General features: G+C 35.1%; 1 protein-coding gene across 3 annotated transcripts in view; it reads right to left on the bottom strand.

Annotated features, from left to right (window-relative positions):
* STIM2 (stromal interaction molecule 2) overlaps window positions 1-18952 on the bottom strand; it is a 157306-nt gene that overhangs the window by 68972 nt on the left and 69382 nt on the right. For all 3 annotated transcript variants that reach the window (XM_063619749.1, XM_055245523.2, XM_055245524.2), the window contains exon 3: window positions 1992-2106. In XM_063619749.1, the coding sequence (XP_063475819.1) occupies window positions 1992-2106 (115 nt within the window). The remainder of the gene's footprint in view (window positions 1-1991; window positions 2107-18952) is intronic.

Below are 18952 nucleotides of genomic sequence, written 5' to 3'. Positions count from 1 at the left end.
ATCAAGCAAACAAACATTCTCATAGATCACAAAAGATCTCACCAAAGTCACTAGGGTGGGAAAACAAAAAGGAGTTTAAGAATAGAGTCCTCTTTATTTAGGACACATTAATAAACAAAACACACAAAGTTCCCCTGCCCTATAACACTTACATTCTTGGGGTGAGGCAGAGAGAGAAGGGAGATATATACAATGAATAAGTCAATTATATAGTATCTTAGAAGGTGATACATGATGGGGAAAAGGAAAGTGTGAAGCTGAGTAAGAAAGATCAAGAGTACCTGAAAAAAAAAATGAGTAAAAGGGGAGGTTAGCAATGTTAAACAGGGTGGCCAGAGTGGTTTCACTGAGAGCAGAGCCCTTGATAAAGACTTTAACAAAGGAGGTGATGGAGTTAGCCATGAGGACGTGTGCATTCCTGCATTTGTGGAATAGCAACAGGTCCAGAATGAATGGAGCACAGTGAGTGAGAGAGATGGATGGAATAGAAGAGGTAAGAGATGAGAGTGAGGTGGAAATAGAAGGCAGGACATGTAGAGGCTTACAGGCCTTTGTAAAGATTTGCACGATTACTCTGAGCCACTATAGAGTAATGAGCAGACCTAATTTACATTTTAGAGTACTCTGCTAGGTGAAGAAGAGACTACAGCAGAGCATAAGCAAAGGGAGATGAATTAGGCTGCCACAATTATCCAGGCAAGAGATGATAGTGGCTGAACAAAGGTAGTACAAGAGCTAAGTGGTCAAATATTTTTTTCTTCATTCAAACATAGGTGGGTTCCAATCAATATATTACATATTTTAATCCTTAAAAAAATACTAATAGCAATAGACTTTGTAATGGATCTCCACCTCCCTTCTTAGTATCTATGGATTGCAGAGCTATATCATGTCAATAAAGTAAGTTTGTTGCTGAGTTCCCCACCATTTTCACTTTTCCTCATGAAACTGATATTTGTTTATTTCTATTCCTATAGAAGCTCATGTTATTTTTAAATGGTGTAGGGAAGAGAAATGGAGAGGTTTTTTTAAAATCTATATATTTTTCTTTGAAGTCCAAAATTGTTTTCTTCTTTCTTCCCCCAATCCAAGTGTATTTCAACAGAAACACATGTAAGCAAGCTATCTACCATCTTCTACACTAAGAAAAATACTGAGCATTGGTGGGACAGTTTTATTTATTTTCCCGCTTCTAAAGGTTATTATAATGACTCAAGTAAACTTTATTATTTCTTTACACTCTTAATTGGTAATCGGTCCCTTTAATTTCATTTAATTTTTCAGAGAAAAATATATGCTTACAACATAATTGCTGACTTTCATGAAAGAACAAAAGCGTTAGAAACAAGGAATTTTAGTTGAGTTACTGAAAACAAAATGTAAGTTTAGTGGACTTGTAAAATTTTTTAAATTTTAGTAACTTCCTAGTATTAGGAACCAAGTTGAGATTTTTAGATCACAGACTTTTCCCGTACTAAACACTTACTGTCCATAATACAGCTTGAGAACTTAACAGTAGAAAAGGGAATAAAATACCAATTATCCAATTTTATCATACAACTATTACGAGACATCATAAAGGATTTACTTAAGAAAAAGCTTAACAGTAATAGCCTCCTAAAAACATTAGGAACTATTCTCCACAACTAAAAAGAAAACTTGATGTTTCCGTATGTTTATTTGCTAAACCTTTTATAATAATGTCATGTAATAGCTGAAACAATGCTTTACAACTTTAGGCTCTCAGACATGCATTATCTTATTTATTCTACTATAATTATATGAGAACAGCCTGCTGCTTAATGACTCTCAGAAAGATAAAAATCACCTTTCAAAAACAAGAAGGGAAAATCATTTACTAAAATATAAATATCCTCACAGAAATGTTATTTTGATTTTTTTGGTAAAAGCATACTATAAGTGAGTTAAGAACAACTAAGCAGGCTAGATGTGCAGACGGGGAGGGAGCCAGATCACGAAGGCAGTCTTACCTTCTGATGTTTTCCATCGTTTCCATAAATCCTCAATCGTTATATGTTTATCTTCTCTGTGCAGATGGCTGTGTTTATTAGTAGCATCTTTATATTTCATATCTTCTCTGATGAACTATAGAAGAGAAAACACTAAGTTAAATATAAATTCATTACCTTAGTCTTGATAACTGGAGAAAAAGATAAAATCTGATATCCAGTGGGTGACTATTTTCAAAGAGTAACTGGTAAATTTTTGGTATTGTAGTCACATTATTCTTACATGTTTGTAAAATGTATTTAATGAAATGTCTTCTGCTACTAATCATAATGCCACCACCACCAGCAACAGCAGTAAAAGTACTTATTCAATGTTTATTATTTACCAGGTATTATTCTAAGTTATATAACAAATAGGTGTATACAGTCACCCCCTCCGTATCTGTGGGTTCAGTATTCGTGGGATTGAGAATATTTGGGGGAAAATAGATGGCTGTGTCTGTACTGAACATGTACAGAGTTTTAAAAATCATTATTTCCTAAACAATACAGCAACTATTTACACAGCATTTACACTGTATTAAGTACTATAAGTAATCTAGAGACAATTTAAAGTATATGGGAGGATGTCTGTAGGTTATATCCAAATACTGCATCATTTTTATATACGGGATTTGAGTATCCATGAATTTTGGTATCCGTGAGGAAGAGGGAGTCCTGAAACTAATCCCCCACAGACACCAAGGGACCACTGTATATCTATCCATACAGAGAAAGTCATTTACCTTTACAACAGTCCTATAAGAAAGTATTATTTATCTTCGTTCAATAGATGAGAAACCAAGGCCCAAAGAGGCTAAGTAATTTGCCCAAGGTTGAAAAAATAATGACTATCAGAGCTGAAATTCCAACACAAGCCATTTGGTTATATTCAACAGCATAATATACTGCCTCAATATCACTGCATTCATTTTTACCAAATACTTGGTGACAGAGATGTTTCAAAACATAATAGATGATAATCTTTTCAATTACTGCATCATATTTCTATGTTCTGCCTTTTTAAAGCTACCACTTTTAATTCAAAGACATTTGATTATGGTGTTTAGAGCTAAAGTATACTTTACAAAACTGAAGTATACCTTCTATTAATCTTACTTTAAAATATAGAGAGAGATAGGCTGAGGCAGGAGAACTGCTTGAGCCCAGGAGTTTGAGGTTGCAGTGAGCTATGATTGCACCACTGCACTCCAACCTGGGCAACAAGGCAAGAACCTGTCTCTTTAAAAAAAAAAAAAAAAAAAAAAAAAAAAAAAAAAGGCATTAAAATTATCTTTGCTAAAAACTAACCTGTTCTATATTACTTTTTAAACCGTTTCCCATTGTCTAACAATAAAAAGCAAACTCCATTTTATGGCTTAATACCACTTATTAATCTTATCTCTGAGAATCTTTTAGGCCTTATCTCTTGATACTTTCCTCATATATGTACCCATTACTCTAATTATGTGAAACTAATAGTTTTTAAATTGTTTATGCTTTTTCTACCTCAATATTTTTTTATTTTTCTTGCTTTGTTATTTTATGTGGTATCTTTTTTTTCTATTGTTCCAAAACTATAAGATCACGTAAAAGATTTCAGAAGTCCACAATGCAGAAACTGAAAATTCCCCCACAGCTACAAATGCCAGAGGCATATTTTTCTGACTGTAAAAGTCAGAACTGGCAATGAACATCACCTTCAGACAAAAGACCAAATTCTGCCTGAGTAGAGTTGTTCTCTACTGAAACTAAACAAGAAAATTTTAACAACTGTATAACATTGAGCAAACCATTTAACTTTTCTGAGGCTCAACAACCTTGGGAGCAAAATAAAGAAACAATGTTCTAGGATCAACAACACTGTTGAACATGTGGTCATTCAGCAGAGTAGTGTCAGCATTATGGTAATTAGAAAACACTTCCACAGCATCTGGGCCAAGCATATAATATGCTCACCTTGTCCACCCTGAACATATATATTGGAAATTAAAAATCGTCCTTCGTCATCAAACGTTTGAAAAGTACTAAACTAAAAAAATCTATGTAATCTGTTGTCTGCTCTAAATAGTGCCTTAAGTTAGTTATATTTAAGGGGGCCTGCCTGAATGCTCCAAGTCCTCCTGTCATCCAACTCTTCTTGACTGACACCTTCAAAATCCAGTAGAGACTACCAAAGAGATGCTCAGAAATTGTCTCTATCTTGGAAAAGGTCCAAGAGCTGGAAAGAAATTCTAGACTGAAAATCATAATGATGGACACAGTGGGGAGGAAATCTGTCTTGGAAATGGTCCAATCAGTTGGAACAAATGGCAACTGTTTCATTTATGTAATATATATTAAAAACAATGTCCTAAAAAATTATCCTTACTACACGAACACAAAAAATCTAAACGTGGAGTTCTGTGATTTCAGGATCAAGATATTTCAGAAAATAAGCAAATTTCCACATGACTAGATGTGGTATTCTAGCCACTTAACTATTTTAGAAAAGCCAGAATGAGCTTATGGATATATGCCAAACATACTTAACAAAATAAAAGATTTTTTTAATTTTTTAAAGCTTTTGAAGATACCTATAGCTCATCTGGTATAAAAGAACTATCTATTCCTAAGAAAGTTGGGTGAAAATTGAATAAACACAATGAATTGTATTTTCCCTGGAACTACCATCTAAAAATACTTGTTTTAAAACAGAAGTATGACTCCAGGATATCACAATAACTCATAATAAACCACATGAAATAAAAGTATATTCTGTATCTTACAGATCTTCAACAGGCTGATCACAGAATGTGACCAGAAACCAGTATAATTACAAATATTTTTGTTTGGAAAATGTTTAAATGAACCAAACACACTAAAAATCATCAAGTTCTATGGAACCTTTTCCCAGTATCCTAAAGAAAAAGGCATATAATTCTGACTGTTCAGACTTTTCAAAAACTTTATTAAAAACCCCTCCCATTTTAGCAATGAAGTAGGGTAACTAGAGAAATTTTAAAAGTCACCAATAACTGAAAATGCATACAAAAAAGACAAATATTTCTTCTTTGTATTCATTTGTCAAAAGACAAATACTTCTTATTTGGAATTCATGAATTGAGAAATCTGAAAATAGGATCTGAAATTCAACGACGTGAGTCTTCAAATAATGTATGGCAAATAATGTAGAGTTCCCTGGTAAATACATCCAGTTATATGCAAACCTACTATAGGGAATCCTAAATTGACAAGGTACATAAGGGAGTGCTCAGCAAATAAATGACGACTGAATATTCTTTTTAAAAGATTCGCTCAGACGATTCTTTTAAATAAACTCTTCCAGTACCACTGAAAGTTAATGCTTTACATATCCAGTTTGGGGAAGTTAGTTTTCATATAATAAACTGATTTCAGTTTCTCATACCTGTAACTTAAATGCTGTATTTGTGCTGTTATTTTTATGACACCACTTTAATAAAATCTGATATATGTTATTATAGACATATTCTGGGGCTGTATTCAGGCCATACCCTTTTCCCAGACAAATACTCACCAATATTAGTGTAGATCCCTTTGTGTGTCTAGTCACCCCCTCTCAATCTATCATCCACAACCACAGCTATCTGATCAAAGGACTGACAGACACCTCACCTAGAGGGGAACAACCCTGAGCCTGTGCCTGGATGGCAGGATTCTTCTCACAGGAAATTATAACTGAGATCACGAAAAACTGGACCACTTGGCCATGGCTCTGGACTTTTAGGGTGATAAACACACTGATGTTGAATGTACCATTTTATGAGTAGTGGAGATGGTCTAGGTGGTAAGGCAAACAGATGAAGCCAATAAATATGCAGAAAGAGAAAATAATGAAAGAGAACAGAGGTGACCACAGGGAAAGACATAGCACTAAGAACAGCCTCCATTCTTGGTGACTTTCTACTTTTAGTTCCTCGGGAGGCCTGTTTTGCACAATTTATGTCCTGATTCGCATAAGTCTGTTTCCCCTTCTATTTTTAAATACATAATTTTAAGACCTCAATACTCAAGAGAGGTGATTTATCATCATAGTTAGGCATGCAGACTCGAGTCTGACATATACTCAAAACCTGACTCCGCTACTTACTATAAGACATTTGCAAGCATTTAACTGCTCATTAGCCCCATTTTTCTCTTCTGTAGAATGAGGAAAATAAAATTGTCTACTACATAAGGTTACAAAGATTAAATTAAAATGCATACATAGTGTATGCAGAAGTGTTAGACAAAATATTTTGAGTGGTTTTTATATGTCAGTGTTGAATTACTGTCAAAGTTTAAAACATGAATAAATGAGCATCACTCTGATTACATTGGAAGGTTTAATACATGTTTTGGGGAATATCAGACATTTACGTAAGGTTGCCCAATACACCCATTTCAGATATCCTGAAACAAAACACATAACAGGGATGCAGCAGAAAACCACAGTTTCTTTACTGACAATGTAAGCAGAGACTTTCCCAAATGACACCTGTCATCAAAACAACACAATGTCCAAGGTCTGATATGTGAGTCAGTAAAACCGATGGGTTCTTCATAAACAATTGCAAGGTCTTGAAAATACTACTAAAATAGCTTAGTATAACGTCTCAGAGGAAAAAATCCACAAGAAAAGTACTACTATTATTCCCACTTTTAAAGATGAAAAAAGTAAGGCTAAGAGAGAGTCAGCAATGTATTCTATTTCATATAGCTATTTAAAAGGAGACCCAATTCCGGAAGTAAGTTTTAAAGAATTCTAAAGTCTGAGTTCTTCACCACCATGCTCACCTGGATGTTCTGTATAAATGCATGGATTCCTAAACTCTTAGATGTGATAACATGTTAATAGAGCATGAGCTGCCCATGTTTCTCTCTTCATCTTAAAACTGTTCTAGCAAACAGATAGCACAGTGTTTGAGAGCACAGACTTGGTCTAGACTACACAGATATCCCAAATCTCCTACTTGTTTTATGACTGTAGTAAGTTACTTGACTCTCTGTGCTTCAGTTTTCTCACCTGCAAAATGGTCACCTTCAAAGGGTTATGAGGATTAAGTTCTTTATTTCATATGAAGTGCAAAAAAAAAAAAGTGCTTGGTACATAGTTGATACTCAATGTCAACTATTTTAATTTTATTGTAAATCATTTATTTTTCAAAATAATGAGCTGAATTTTTACCTTGATTTGCATATTCTGTATGATTTATTGGACACGAATGAAGACAGTGTGAGGTACTACAAACACCAGCTGATAATCACTGGTCTAAGAATTAAATCTACAAAGAACAGCAATACCAAATCTTGACCGAGACTCACAACCCAACACACCGTAATATGTACAGAGATAGAGGTTACTACTAAGACATTCCTCGTTTTAATAACCTTGATCTTATCCTCTGATATGGTTTGGATGTGTACCCACCCAAATCTCATCCTGAATTGTACTCCTGTAATTCCCACCTGTTGTGGGAGGGACCTGGTGGGAGATAATTTGAATCATGGGGGCAGTTTTCCCCATACTGTTCTCGTGGCAGTAAGTCTCACAAGATCTGATGGTCTTGGTCTTATCGGGGGTGTCTGCTTTTGAATCTTCCTCATTTTCTCTTGCTGCCGCCATGTAAGAAGTCCTTTCACCACCCACCATGATCCAGCCAAAATCTACCATTAGACTTTGGCCTCTGATGCCAGAACTCTGCATACCTAAACACCCACTTGAGTGCTTCTTGCCATCCATTACTTATGCATGATCAATACTCACACAATCATATAAGTTAACATTATATCCAATCACCATTACATCAAAAATATATATAGCAAGTCATTTGGAATTAACATTAATATTCATGTTAATATTCACTTTAAGTAGAGGTAAGTAATTCAGATTTAACAAATGAAAAAAATCTCCTTCTGTGTTTTATTTGCTAAAATTTAGTAAGTCAGAATTTGCATTACCAGCAAAGATGAGGTTACAGGGACCGGATTTACCATACCCACAGGCCCTCAAAAAACAACTAAAAAACAGACACAATATACAAACAACAGTTTTCAAGACACTGAACACAAGGCACCGAACACAAAGAACAGTGATCCCTGAGAGACCAGTAACAAACAACTGTGCCATATGACTGCCCTAAATGAGTTCCTGGAGAGAATTTCTAGGAAAAGGTGCAAGAAGAGGGAACTCAACAGTGCCAGGCAGTTCCCCTGAGTTGAAAAGATGGGACTTTGTGTGGGAAATGGCATATTCATACATCTGTGGGAGTACAAACTAGTGTAACCTTTGTGGGGGGCAAATTCTAGCAGTATCAATTAAAATGTTAAATGCTCATTGCCTTTAACCAAGAATTTCCACTTTTCAGAATTTATTCTATAGTAACGCTCACATAACAGTATAAAAAGTTCAAGAGTTTTCATTGCAATATTATGAATAAAAATTTTATGACTATCCAAACTGCCCACCAGTAAGAAACATTTGACATATTATGACATCATCAGGGCAAAATGTAAAAGCAGGTATATCCATTTACCCTTAATAAAAAAGAAAAGCTTACAATATAGCTATCTGATATTTAATAAAATTACATCGGTTGAGTTTGATCACTCTGGAATATTTTTCATGCTGATTAGAAGCTATGATGGCTGATCTGATACATTAAAAAAAAGAACAACAAACCTATAAAAGCTTCTAATGTACATTTTCATACTCTCCCTTAACTTCTAGCCTAATGTTACTTGGATCCACCAAGGCACTGCTTGATAACTCCCAAGAACAACACAGAACTGGAACAAGCATTCCCAGAGTCATAGGGTAACATCAGAGGAGGCATTCTATCAAAAGAACAGCTTTGTCTTAGTCCATTTTGTGCTGCTATAACAGAATAACTGAGACTGGGTGATTACTTATAAAGAACATAAGTTCATTTTTCTCACAGTTCTGGAGGCTGGGAAGTCCAAATCAAGGCACCAGTATCATCTGGTGAGTGCCTTTTTACTACATCCTAATATAGCACAAGGCTAAAGGGCATGAGAGAGCACCCACTCCCACAGGCCCTTTTTATTGTGGCACTAATCCCCTCATAGTCTAAGCACCTCCCATGAGGCCCCACCACCCAACACTGTTGCATTGTGGATTAAGCTTCCAACACATAAATTTTGGGGAACACATTCAAGCCATAATGCTTCTCCCAATCTGAATTCATGGTTTAAGAGAGAATCAAAATTTCTATCTATAACAGGAGTGTGTAGATTGTACCATAGGTATGCAGTTTTTGTAGATAAGAGAATACCAACAAGACAAAAATTACATATTGAAGAAGCTTTTAATTTCAACAGAAATCAACTGAAAGCTGTTTCGTGTCATAAAAACATAAAGACTACAATTAGTCTGAATGCTTAAAACATGAAATAGCTGTCACTGGTTCTTTTTGATACTAGAGCTCTAATTAAGTTGCAGAGCACTAACAGTGGAAATATACTGCAGATAAGATTATGTGTTATATGGAGGGCCAGGTAATTATTTCTAGTATCCATCACTGAGAATACCATGTGCTATGCTTACTTTCACTGTTTAGTGAGTACCTATAAGCACTTAAAAGAAAGCTATATTGTATTTATAAAATACAATTTAGAAATATTCTTCTTTAAAATATCTTAAGTATTCAACTTGATTAATATTTTTATAAAGCAAAAATTCAAAAACTTATGTATGTATTTACATATGATTTTATGAACATAAAGATTGTTACAGGAGAAAAATCACAAGCAGTAACACTGATAATGAATGGGGGATGGGATGGGCTATCAGGAAGATAAGAGGAGGAGCCAAGGCGGAAATACAATATTTACACATTAAACTGTGAGCACCTGCTTAAGTTAACACACACATACGCAAATTCAACAATGAAGACCTTGAAGTAAGACGGAGGCATTTCAGAGTGAGACACAGGAAGCAGACCTAAAACTGTATCAGAACTGTTCCTCAAGCACACTGATTAAAGGTTATTACCACTTTCTTTGGAAAGAGAAGCTGGATACCAATTTCATAACCACTATAGGGCCTTTATTTCATTATACATAAATACAATAAACCACACATAGTTCTCATCGAAAAAGAAACTTTACATTAGTACTTATCATTTTAATGATGAGTTATATAGTTCCTCTAGTCACTGATAAAAGAATTTTTACTACTTAACTATGTTAAAATACATACAGGACTGTGAGATAAAATAAAGGTCAATAATTTAGACCATAATACCGATTATACCAAAGTAAATTCTGGAGTTGCTACTTTTAGAAGTATTTTGAATGAACACAGACATTGATAATTATGAGAAAGCTTTGTGGCACTCAGCATTCAGAGAATAACTCTGGCTATAAATATGGATAATATTAATAAAACCCAACATATAATGTATCGAAATTAATTTGTCAAGATTTACTATGTAATAGGATATGGAAAAATAAGAGACTATCTAAACAAAAAGAAAAGCAATTCTATCCTAAGTCCGTAAAAAGTGATATTGGAAGATTAAGATTGAAGAAAAAATAATATTCTACAAAGAAACAAAATGAATACATTGTATGTACTGTGTCAATTCACTAGGGTGTGCCTTACCTATCATCACCACTTAATATTCATTATTCTGTAGTTCTCATTTTTACTTCTCAAGGAAGCTAAAAAGAATCTTCTAACAACCAAAGACTTGGTTTCTGGGAAGTTACTAGCCCTTTGTTACCCAATAATCCCAAGACTAGTAATGTTCACTGCAATATTAATTATAATTTCCTTTAAAAAAAAACCATAGAATTAGTAATATGTAATTTATCCCACAATATCAGAAAATGAAGGCATTTCCAGAATACTGAAGACTGCCTCTTTTAGCACCAAAACATTCTAATTTTAAGCAATTTTAGTGGAAAACATTCTAAAATAAACTGCCTTATCATATGAAGTTTTGGGGAGGGGTTAAAAATTTTTTTTTATAGAGACAACGTCTCACTATATTGCCTAGGCTGGTCTCGAACTCCCGGGATCAAACAATCCTCCCAACTCAGCCTCCCGAAATACTAGGATTTCAGGCCTACGCCACTGTTCCTGACCAAATACAAGGCCATCATTTTGAGCACTACTTTTTGCAATCATGTCACGGTCTGCCAGTTCGTCCCCTCTATGGAGATGAATGTTTGCATTGAGGAAGCCTAGCCAATAAGACTATTCCTATTCCACAGGGAGGGGCTGGAGGTAGGCATATGACCATGTCAGAACTATTAGAACCAATATGAATCCCACTCAGCACTTTCGTTGGAACACCTGGAAAAAATAAGCTCTCTCTGCTGTGGCCACAGAAAACTAGCAGGATTTGACCTAGAGCTGTTGAGAGATATACAGGGAAAACGAGCCTGAGAATATGGCCAGTAAAGAAAGCAAAGCTGAGAGAAAGTGACAGAGTTTTGATGACAGGTGTTCAAGCACAAGAATCCAATCATGCCTGAACAATTCTAGATTGTTCAGCTATGTGACCCAATACATTTCCTTTTTGCTTTTGTAAATTAGAATGGAATTTTCACCTGCAATATCCCTATTATGGAATGTTTACAGCACGTAAAAATTTTCCTGATTATAAAGAAAGATCCCTGTATATATATTTTTGCCAACTTTTGATGATTTCTTTTGGATAGGTTCTTAGAAAGAGATGGACATACAATTATAAGGCTTTTGATACATACAGTCAAGTTGCCTTCTGGAACAACTTTTATTTATTTATTTTTTCATGTGTGCAAAGTACAGCTGTTAAAAACAAAACAACAGAAACAGAATGAAGAGGCCGTGGCTTCCGTGGGGCAGTGCCAAAGCAGAGCCCCAACACTCAGACCTGGGGAGGAAGCACTTTATGCTCCAACAGGTCTAGGGCTGGCAAGCAGGGAGATGGGGTCTCACGTGTTGGCCCTAGTGGCAAAGAATGGAGATCTGGTGAGGCTGATGGAGGGCTGGAGAAAGCCTGATCAAGATGCGGCTGTGGCCTCAGCCCCCTCCTCCAAGTCCCACACTTCTGACTGCAGATAATCAGCAAAGAGAGCCCTGGCCCAGCCAATTTCCCCCGCTCCCCACACTGGTATTATGAGTACCTAAATCAAGACATTTTCACAAGCTTTATCATTTTTATATATATTTGTACCATTTGAAAAATAAAATGTAGTACGTTTCGATAGGAATTTATAATTTTAAGATTATAAATTCTCAAACTTATATTAACTATTTGTATTTCGTATGTAAAATGTTTATTCCATACTTATTTTAGTATGGGAATCTGTCAGTGTCCTCTCTAATAAAACAGAGAGACAGAGATGAAAGAAGAACAGCATCCCTCCAATCTCCTAAGTTCGGATGTTATCATGGGAGAATACAACACTTGGAGCTACCGCAGCCACGTCCAACCATGAGTAGAAAGCCAATGAAAGAAAAGCTAACACAGAGACCAACATATCACTGAGCCTCTGTACTAACCTTAAAACCATTTAGCCCCTGACTTATGATACTGCATTTTCAAATATTAAACTCCTATTGTTCAAGCCACTTGAATTCAGGTATTCTATTACTTGCAGCCAAAATCATCCTAAAATATAGTCAAATAAAACTCTAGCTTGCTAGTCCCCATCTCTTAGGTCTAGTATACAGGGTCTGGAATCATTTAATGACCAGTAGTAAGCGAAGATGGTTTTTGACACAGGGAAATAACACACTAGACCGAGAATTATAAGAAACCACAAAACCAAACTGGTAAACTGATGTAATAAACCAGATTATCCAACTGCATATTTTTATGTCTATGCATCCTTTTTCTAAGGATTAAGGGATATAAAGCCATTCAAAATTTGTTTCAGCTTTGTAGGAAGCAAAAGGAAAGGGATATGCCATCAGAAAGTCAGAAAATAAGAGTGCACAGAAGTGCAAGCACACAGGAGCATGTGCGCGCACACACACACACACACACACAGAGTCAGGCGACTACAGCAGCAAATAGTTAGGCCCCTCACACAGAGAAGAAAGATATCTGGAAGTAAGAGTCAAAGCTATGACTTGAGCAGTTCCTCTCATCAGATTCTTCCTCCATTACTAATTTTAAAGAATCAGGTTTGATCAGACTACATTAAGGGAACTGACAGGTTCTTATCACAGGTTCCAATAAGTTCTATTAGGTAATCACCTATATTTTCTTCTAATTTTGGTATAGTTTCACATTTGTCAATTTTTTAATATATCTGGTTTATTTTTGATATAAGGTGAAAGGTCAGAATTGAGTTTTATTCTCTAAATCTTTACTCATTACTCAAGCATTACTTATTGAAATAACTTTAATATTCCCAATAATCTGCAACACTATCTTTATACAACTGAAACATGGTAGGACATCAATATTTGCCTATGGTTGAACCTAACCATAAACACACACAGTTCTGTTTCTGGGATATTCCATTTACTTTTTTCACTTTAATACTAATAGAAGAAAAATAATGATTTTTGCATGTCCAGCTAACATTAATGACATCATATACAAATGCAACAATTTTATATACAAGACACGTAGCACAAATCTAACTGACATCACTATAATGTTGTAAACATGCCATGGATTCCGAGACTTTATTTTCTAGAGCAGTTTTAGGTTCACAGGCTTGTTAAGTTCACAGCAACATTGAGTGAAAAGTACGAAAAGTTCCCAAATACAACTTAAATTTACAAGAAAAAAAACCCATTAAAAAGTGGGCAAAGGACATGAACAGACACTTCTCAAAATAAGACGTACATACAGCCAACAAGCGTATGAAAAAGGCTCAACATCGCTGATCATAAGAGAAATGCAAATCAAAACCACAATGAGATACCGTCACACACCAGTCAGAATGGCTATTATTAAAAGTCAAAAAATAACAGATGCTGGAGAGGTTGTAGAGAAAAAGGAACACTTTTACACTGTTGGTGGGAGGGTAAATTAGTTCAACCATTGTGGAAGACAGTGTGGCCATTCCTCAAAGACCTAGAGGCAGAAATACCATTCAAACTAGTGTATCTCATTACTGGGTATATACCCAAAGGAATATAAATCATATCTATCATTATAAAGACACATGCATATGTATGTTCACTGCAGTACAATTCACAATAGTAAAGACATGGAATCAACCTAAACGCCCATCAATGACAGACTGGATAAAGAAAATGCAGTACATTTACACCATGGAATACTACGCAGCCATAAAAAGAACAAGATCATGTCTTTTGCAGGGACGCAAATGAAACTGGAGGCCACTATCCTTAGCAAACTAACACAGGAACAGAAAACCAAATACTGCATGTTCTCACTTCTAAGTGGGAGCTAAATGATGAGAACACATGGACACATGAAGGGGAACAACACACACTGGAGACTCCCAGAGGGTGGGGAGTAAAAAGAGAGAGAGGATCAGGAAAAGTAACTAGTGGATACCAGGCTTAATACCTGGGTGATGAAATAATCTGTACAACAAACCCCCACGACACACATTTAACAATGTAACAAATCTGCACATCCTGCACATGTACTCCTGAACTTAAAAGTTACAAACAAAAAAGTTCCCAAATACTCTCTATTCCCACAACACATACTTTATTCATTTAAACATTCACCATGTACTATTAGATTTTAAAATCTTTATTGAACCACCTTCACAAATCCATATACATAAGAACATATACGCATAGTTAACAGATAGTGTTGGGGAAAATACTATTCGTGTGATTGATGAGGAAAACAGATATTCATTGATTGTTAATTGGCAAACAATATTTTGTAACTTTGTGTGAGAAACTTCTCACAAGTTACTAGAAAAGATTATTACACAATAGAAAAAATAAACTTTTACGATACTAGTGTGAGCTCCTTGGTATCTTGTCACTCTTAATTGGAGTATTTAGTAATGGCTTCTATTTTAACAAATTTTAATTTGCATTGAGATAAAACACTATGAATGCACAATGCAATTATTCACAAAAATATTTGCTGAGTATCTATTATGGACCAATGGTGGGAACAGCGCAAGACAAAAGAAACAAAAATCCCTACCCTCAGAGAGCATACTTCCTAGCATGTGAGACCCAGAAACTAAGAAAACAAGTCAATCAAAAGTATATTGTTACGCAAAGCATGTAAGGTTAATCTGCTAATGAAATAGGGAATAAAAATACTTAAGTATTTTGCTTGTATTTTAAAAATTAAAGAACAAGTAAACCATAAAATAAGGGGGGAAAAGGTTATCTTCAAAGGAATGGAGAAAATACGGTATATGAGACAAAGACAGAAGTGATACTTTTTGCATCTACTTTGTTTCATAGATTAGACTGTGGAACCATGTATATATATTTGTATAAAACAATAATTATAAAAACAAAATTAATTTTAGAAGGTAATCCTTAAAAATCACAAGTAAAATAAAACAATTGAAGCTAACCACATTATCTAGATAGTGGTATAACCATACAGTTCAGAACTATCCTCACTGATTTTAATCATATTTGCCTAGAGGGATACGTCTTATAAACAAAAAAAAGAACTCCAAGATAATTAAACTGTTTTTGGTAATTACACCACTGGTTTTAACGTTAGTATTCTTATCCTGACTAGTTATGCTGGTATTGTTAAGAATCAAAATTTTCAGTGTGACTACAGGAAAATACAGGGGTAAGACCAATAAAGTTAAATTAAAACCCTGTAGTACTAAATCTGAATCATAAATATCAGACTGAATTCATAGTGTATATTATCTTTGAAAAAAAGAAAGTAACAACAAAATATTTCTTAGCCCCATCCACTGAGAAGACATGGAAACAATGACTAACAGAGCGCTGCTAACACTTGGATTGGGGTCTATCAGATACTGTTTCCCACTAAACAAAATTAAAGTTCCTTGAAAAAACAGCTGAAGAAAGCAGAACTCTGGGGCCAGAAATGTACAAGCTGGACGTGGAACATTTTGTCACTGTGGAAAGCAAGAAACCTATCAAAGGCGAGGTTGTGCCTAAAGGATCCAGGTGCGAGCCTAAGTAAGTTTCCACTGGCCAAAACTGGGGCAATTTAAACAACAACAAAAAAGATAATAACATAGCCTGAAGCTCATTTAAAATCACGAGTTCATGATACTAAACATACACACAAGCATGCCTCTCATCGCCTTTAGAGGATCCTTGGAAACTACCTAATTATTTTGAATATGTGTAAATAAGGGGAATCAATCAACCATTTTTCTTGCCTTTCCTATACAAACAGGAAACCAAATAATTGATGTGTTAAAATGTTTCTTTAAAGAGTATTCCAATTAATGAAAAAAAGGATAGAATTAAAATACTGGCGTTTTTCAACCATTAATAAGTTAATGAATCCCAGCAATGATCAACAATGGCAGATGAGATCACAAAACATCAAGGATGATGCCAAATTTTTGGGCCCACTCAAAGATTGTTATAATGCAGCTGTTTAAACAGCAACTCCATTGTAAAAAACAAAGACAAGAGAGAAGAGATTTGAGTCAAGCAGGAAATCAGGACTCAATTTTAAACCTTAAATTTAAGATGACTACTAGATATCTAAGTAGAGACGTTGATGCAGTTGGATATATGAAGCCAGAGCTCAGGACTTGGTTACAGGGTATGTAAAAGCCTCGAAATTAGGTAAGATAGCCAACAGGGTGAGTATAAATAAGCAAAGCAGTATACAGACTAATATTTGTAGTTCAAGGAGATAAAGGGGAAACCAGAAAAGAAACTGAAAAGCAGCAACCAATATAGTAGAAATAAAATAAGGAGGGCATGGTTTCCTGAAGATCAAGTTTTTTAAAAAATTGCTTTAAAAAGGAAAATATATTAAAACACATCATGACACTAGTGAGTGATATGAAGACTGAGAACTGACCACTGCATAGCCACATGGACATCACTAATAAGCACAGTAAGAATAATTTTGGTGATGTAATGAAGTCAAAAGCCTAAGTGAGCTCAAGAAAAAACAAGAAGAGAGAAACAGTACAGAAGTCCTTTTGAGAGTTTTTGTTTTCTAATCAAAGGAGGGAAGAATGAGGGAATAACCAAAGGGAGGAGAGTCAAGAAGTTCTTTTGTTGTGTGTAAAGGTAAGAAAAATAATGCCAGGTTTGAACACATGAGCAAGTTACAGTAGAAAAGGGAAAATATGGTTGCTGAGGAGAGAAAAATTGCAAAAGGACTGCCCTAGAGTAAGGATAGGGGATGAGATCAAGTACACAGGTAAAGAAATTCACTTTGCAAGGACACAGACAGTGAATCCACAGTAGTAGGAGAGAAGATAAAGCTTATGGACACAAATGCAGACGGTGAGCCCCCAGTGGTTATCTGACACAGATAGTGAGAGAAAAAACTTCCCAACCCCAATCGTAACATCTACAGTTAGTTGTTAGATCGCTGGGATAAGATTTTAAACATATCACCAAGTATGGGAAATAAACTAGCAATGGAATTTATTTTTAAATTAGTGACCAAACAATACACAACAGGTTTTATAGTAATACAAAGATTTCTCTTCATTGTCTTCTACAAAAGAAAGTGAAAGTTTTAAAATCTGAGAATCAAATCTTAATTGGGGTAGTGGCTACATGAGTGTGTAGTTTTCAAAATTCATCAAACTATACACCTAAAATCTCTACATTGAATTGTATATAAAATATAACTCAAAAAACTTTAAGCCATTAAAAATTTGAAGAAATTCATTATGTTATATAGGCACAATTTTATTCATTAAAAAGATACTTACCTTTAAAAGGTACTGCTCATCTCTTAGGATCTTTAAGAAAGCCAATATTTAGCAGATCCCATTAATTTGCTACATAGTATAATTTTTAAATGTCCTTTTTTAAGGGGAGAAAGTAAGAATTTAAATCTCGCTGACATCAGTGAGATTCAGGGTAATAACTACAACCCATTTCTTTGAACGTGAAAATCCTCTATCAATATTCAGGGAATACTGGCTTATTAGGCCTTCTGCTTATAATCTACAGAAAGAATTTCATTTCCCCCATCACCACACATATGCTCTGTAACTAATGTGGGACAGGTAAAACACAAAGAATGAACTGGATAAGGAATGGAAAATGAAAATACGGGTCAAGCTAAACTACAAACCAACAAATACCATAAAGGAATAGGGCAATGCAAGAGATTACTTTGGCTTGGAAGAAGGATGATAGAAGAAAATACAAAAAACAAGAAACAGAGAAAATATTCCACTTGAACTAAATCTTTAATCTTAAAAGATGGTTTGACAAGCAAGATGAAACAAGACGAGACTGAGCAAAATCCTAAGGGAAATGCCTGTATACTCATGAGAATACAGGATGTGTACAAAAAGCTGTCTGTCAGTAGTTCACTTTGGCTAAAGAGCACACGAAGAAGCTGCACAGTAAATGATCATGGCTACAAAGGCAGAATATGACCAGACTGTAAAAGATCATGAATGTCAAACTAAGAAGCCCAAACCATATTTGGAAGACTATGGCAGCAGTTCTCAGAGCATGGTCCCTGGACCAGCAGTATCAGCATTGCCTGGGAATCTATTAGAAATGCAAATTCTTGGGTCTCATCCCAGACCTATGGAATCAGAAACTCTGAGGGTGGGCCCAGCCATCTGTGTTTTAACAAGTCCTCCTGGCAATTTTAATGCATACTAAAATTTGAGACCACTGGATTATGGGGCTCTAATATAAATTTTTGAGTATGGGAGAGAATAACAAAATATTATGTTCTAAAATGTTTAAACTAAATAATAATTGTCAAAATGGATTTCCAAAAAGGAAGCGATAAGCAATGGCAAGACCAGTTAGAAATCAAATAATAATAATAAAACTCAACTCAGAGAGGCAGACAAAGCAGCAA

Source organism: Symphalangus syndactylus, chromosome 16 (genome assembly GCF_028878055.3).
Source record: "Symphalangus syndactylus isolate Jambi chromosome 16, NHGRI_mSymSyn1-v2.1_pri, whole genome shotgun sequence".
In the NCBI taxonomy this organism is placed as follows: domain Eukaryota; kingdom Metazoa; phylum Chordata; class Mammalia; order Primates; family Hylobatidae; genus Symphalangus; species Symphalangus syndactylus.
The sequence above is the reverse complement of the archived record's forward strand: the minus strand, read 5'-3'. Positions and strand labels throughout refer to the sequence as shown.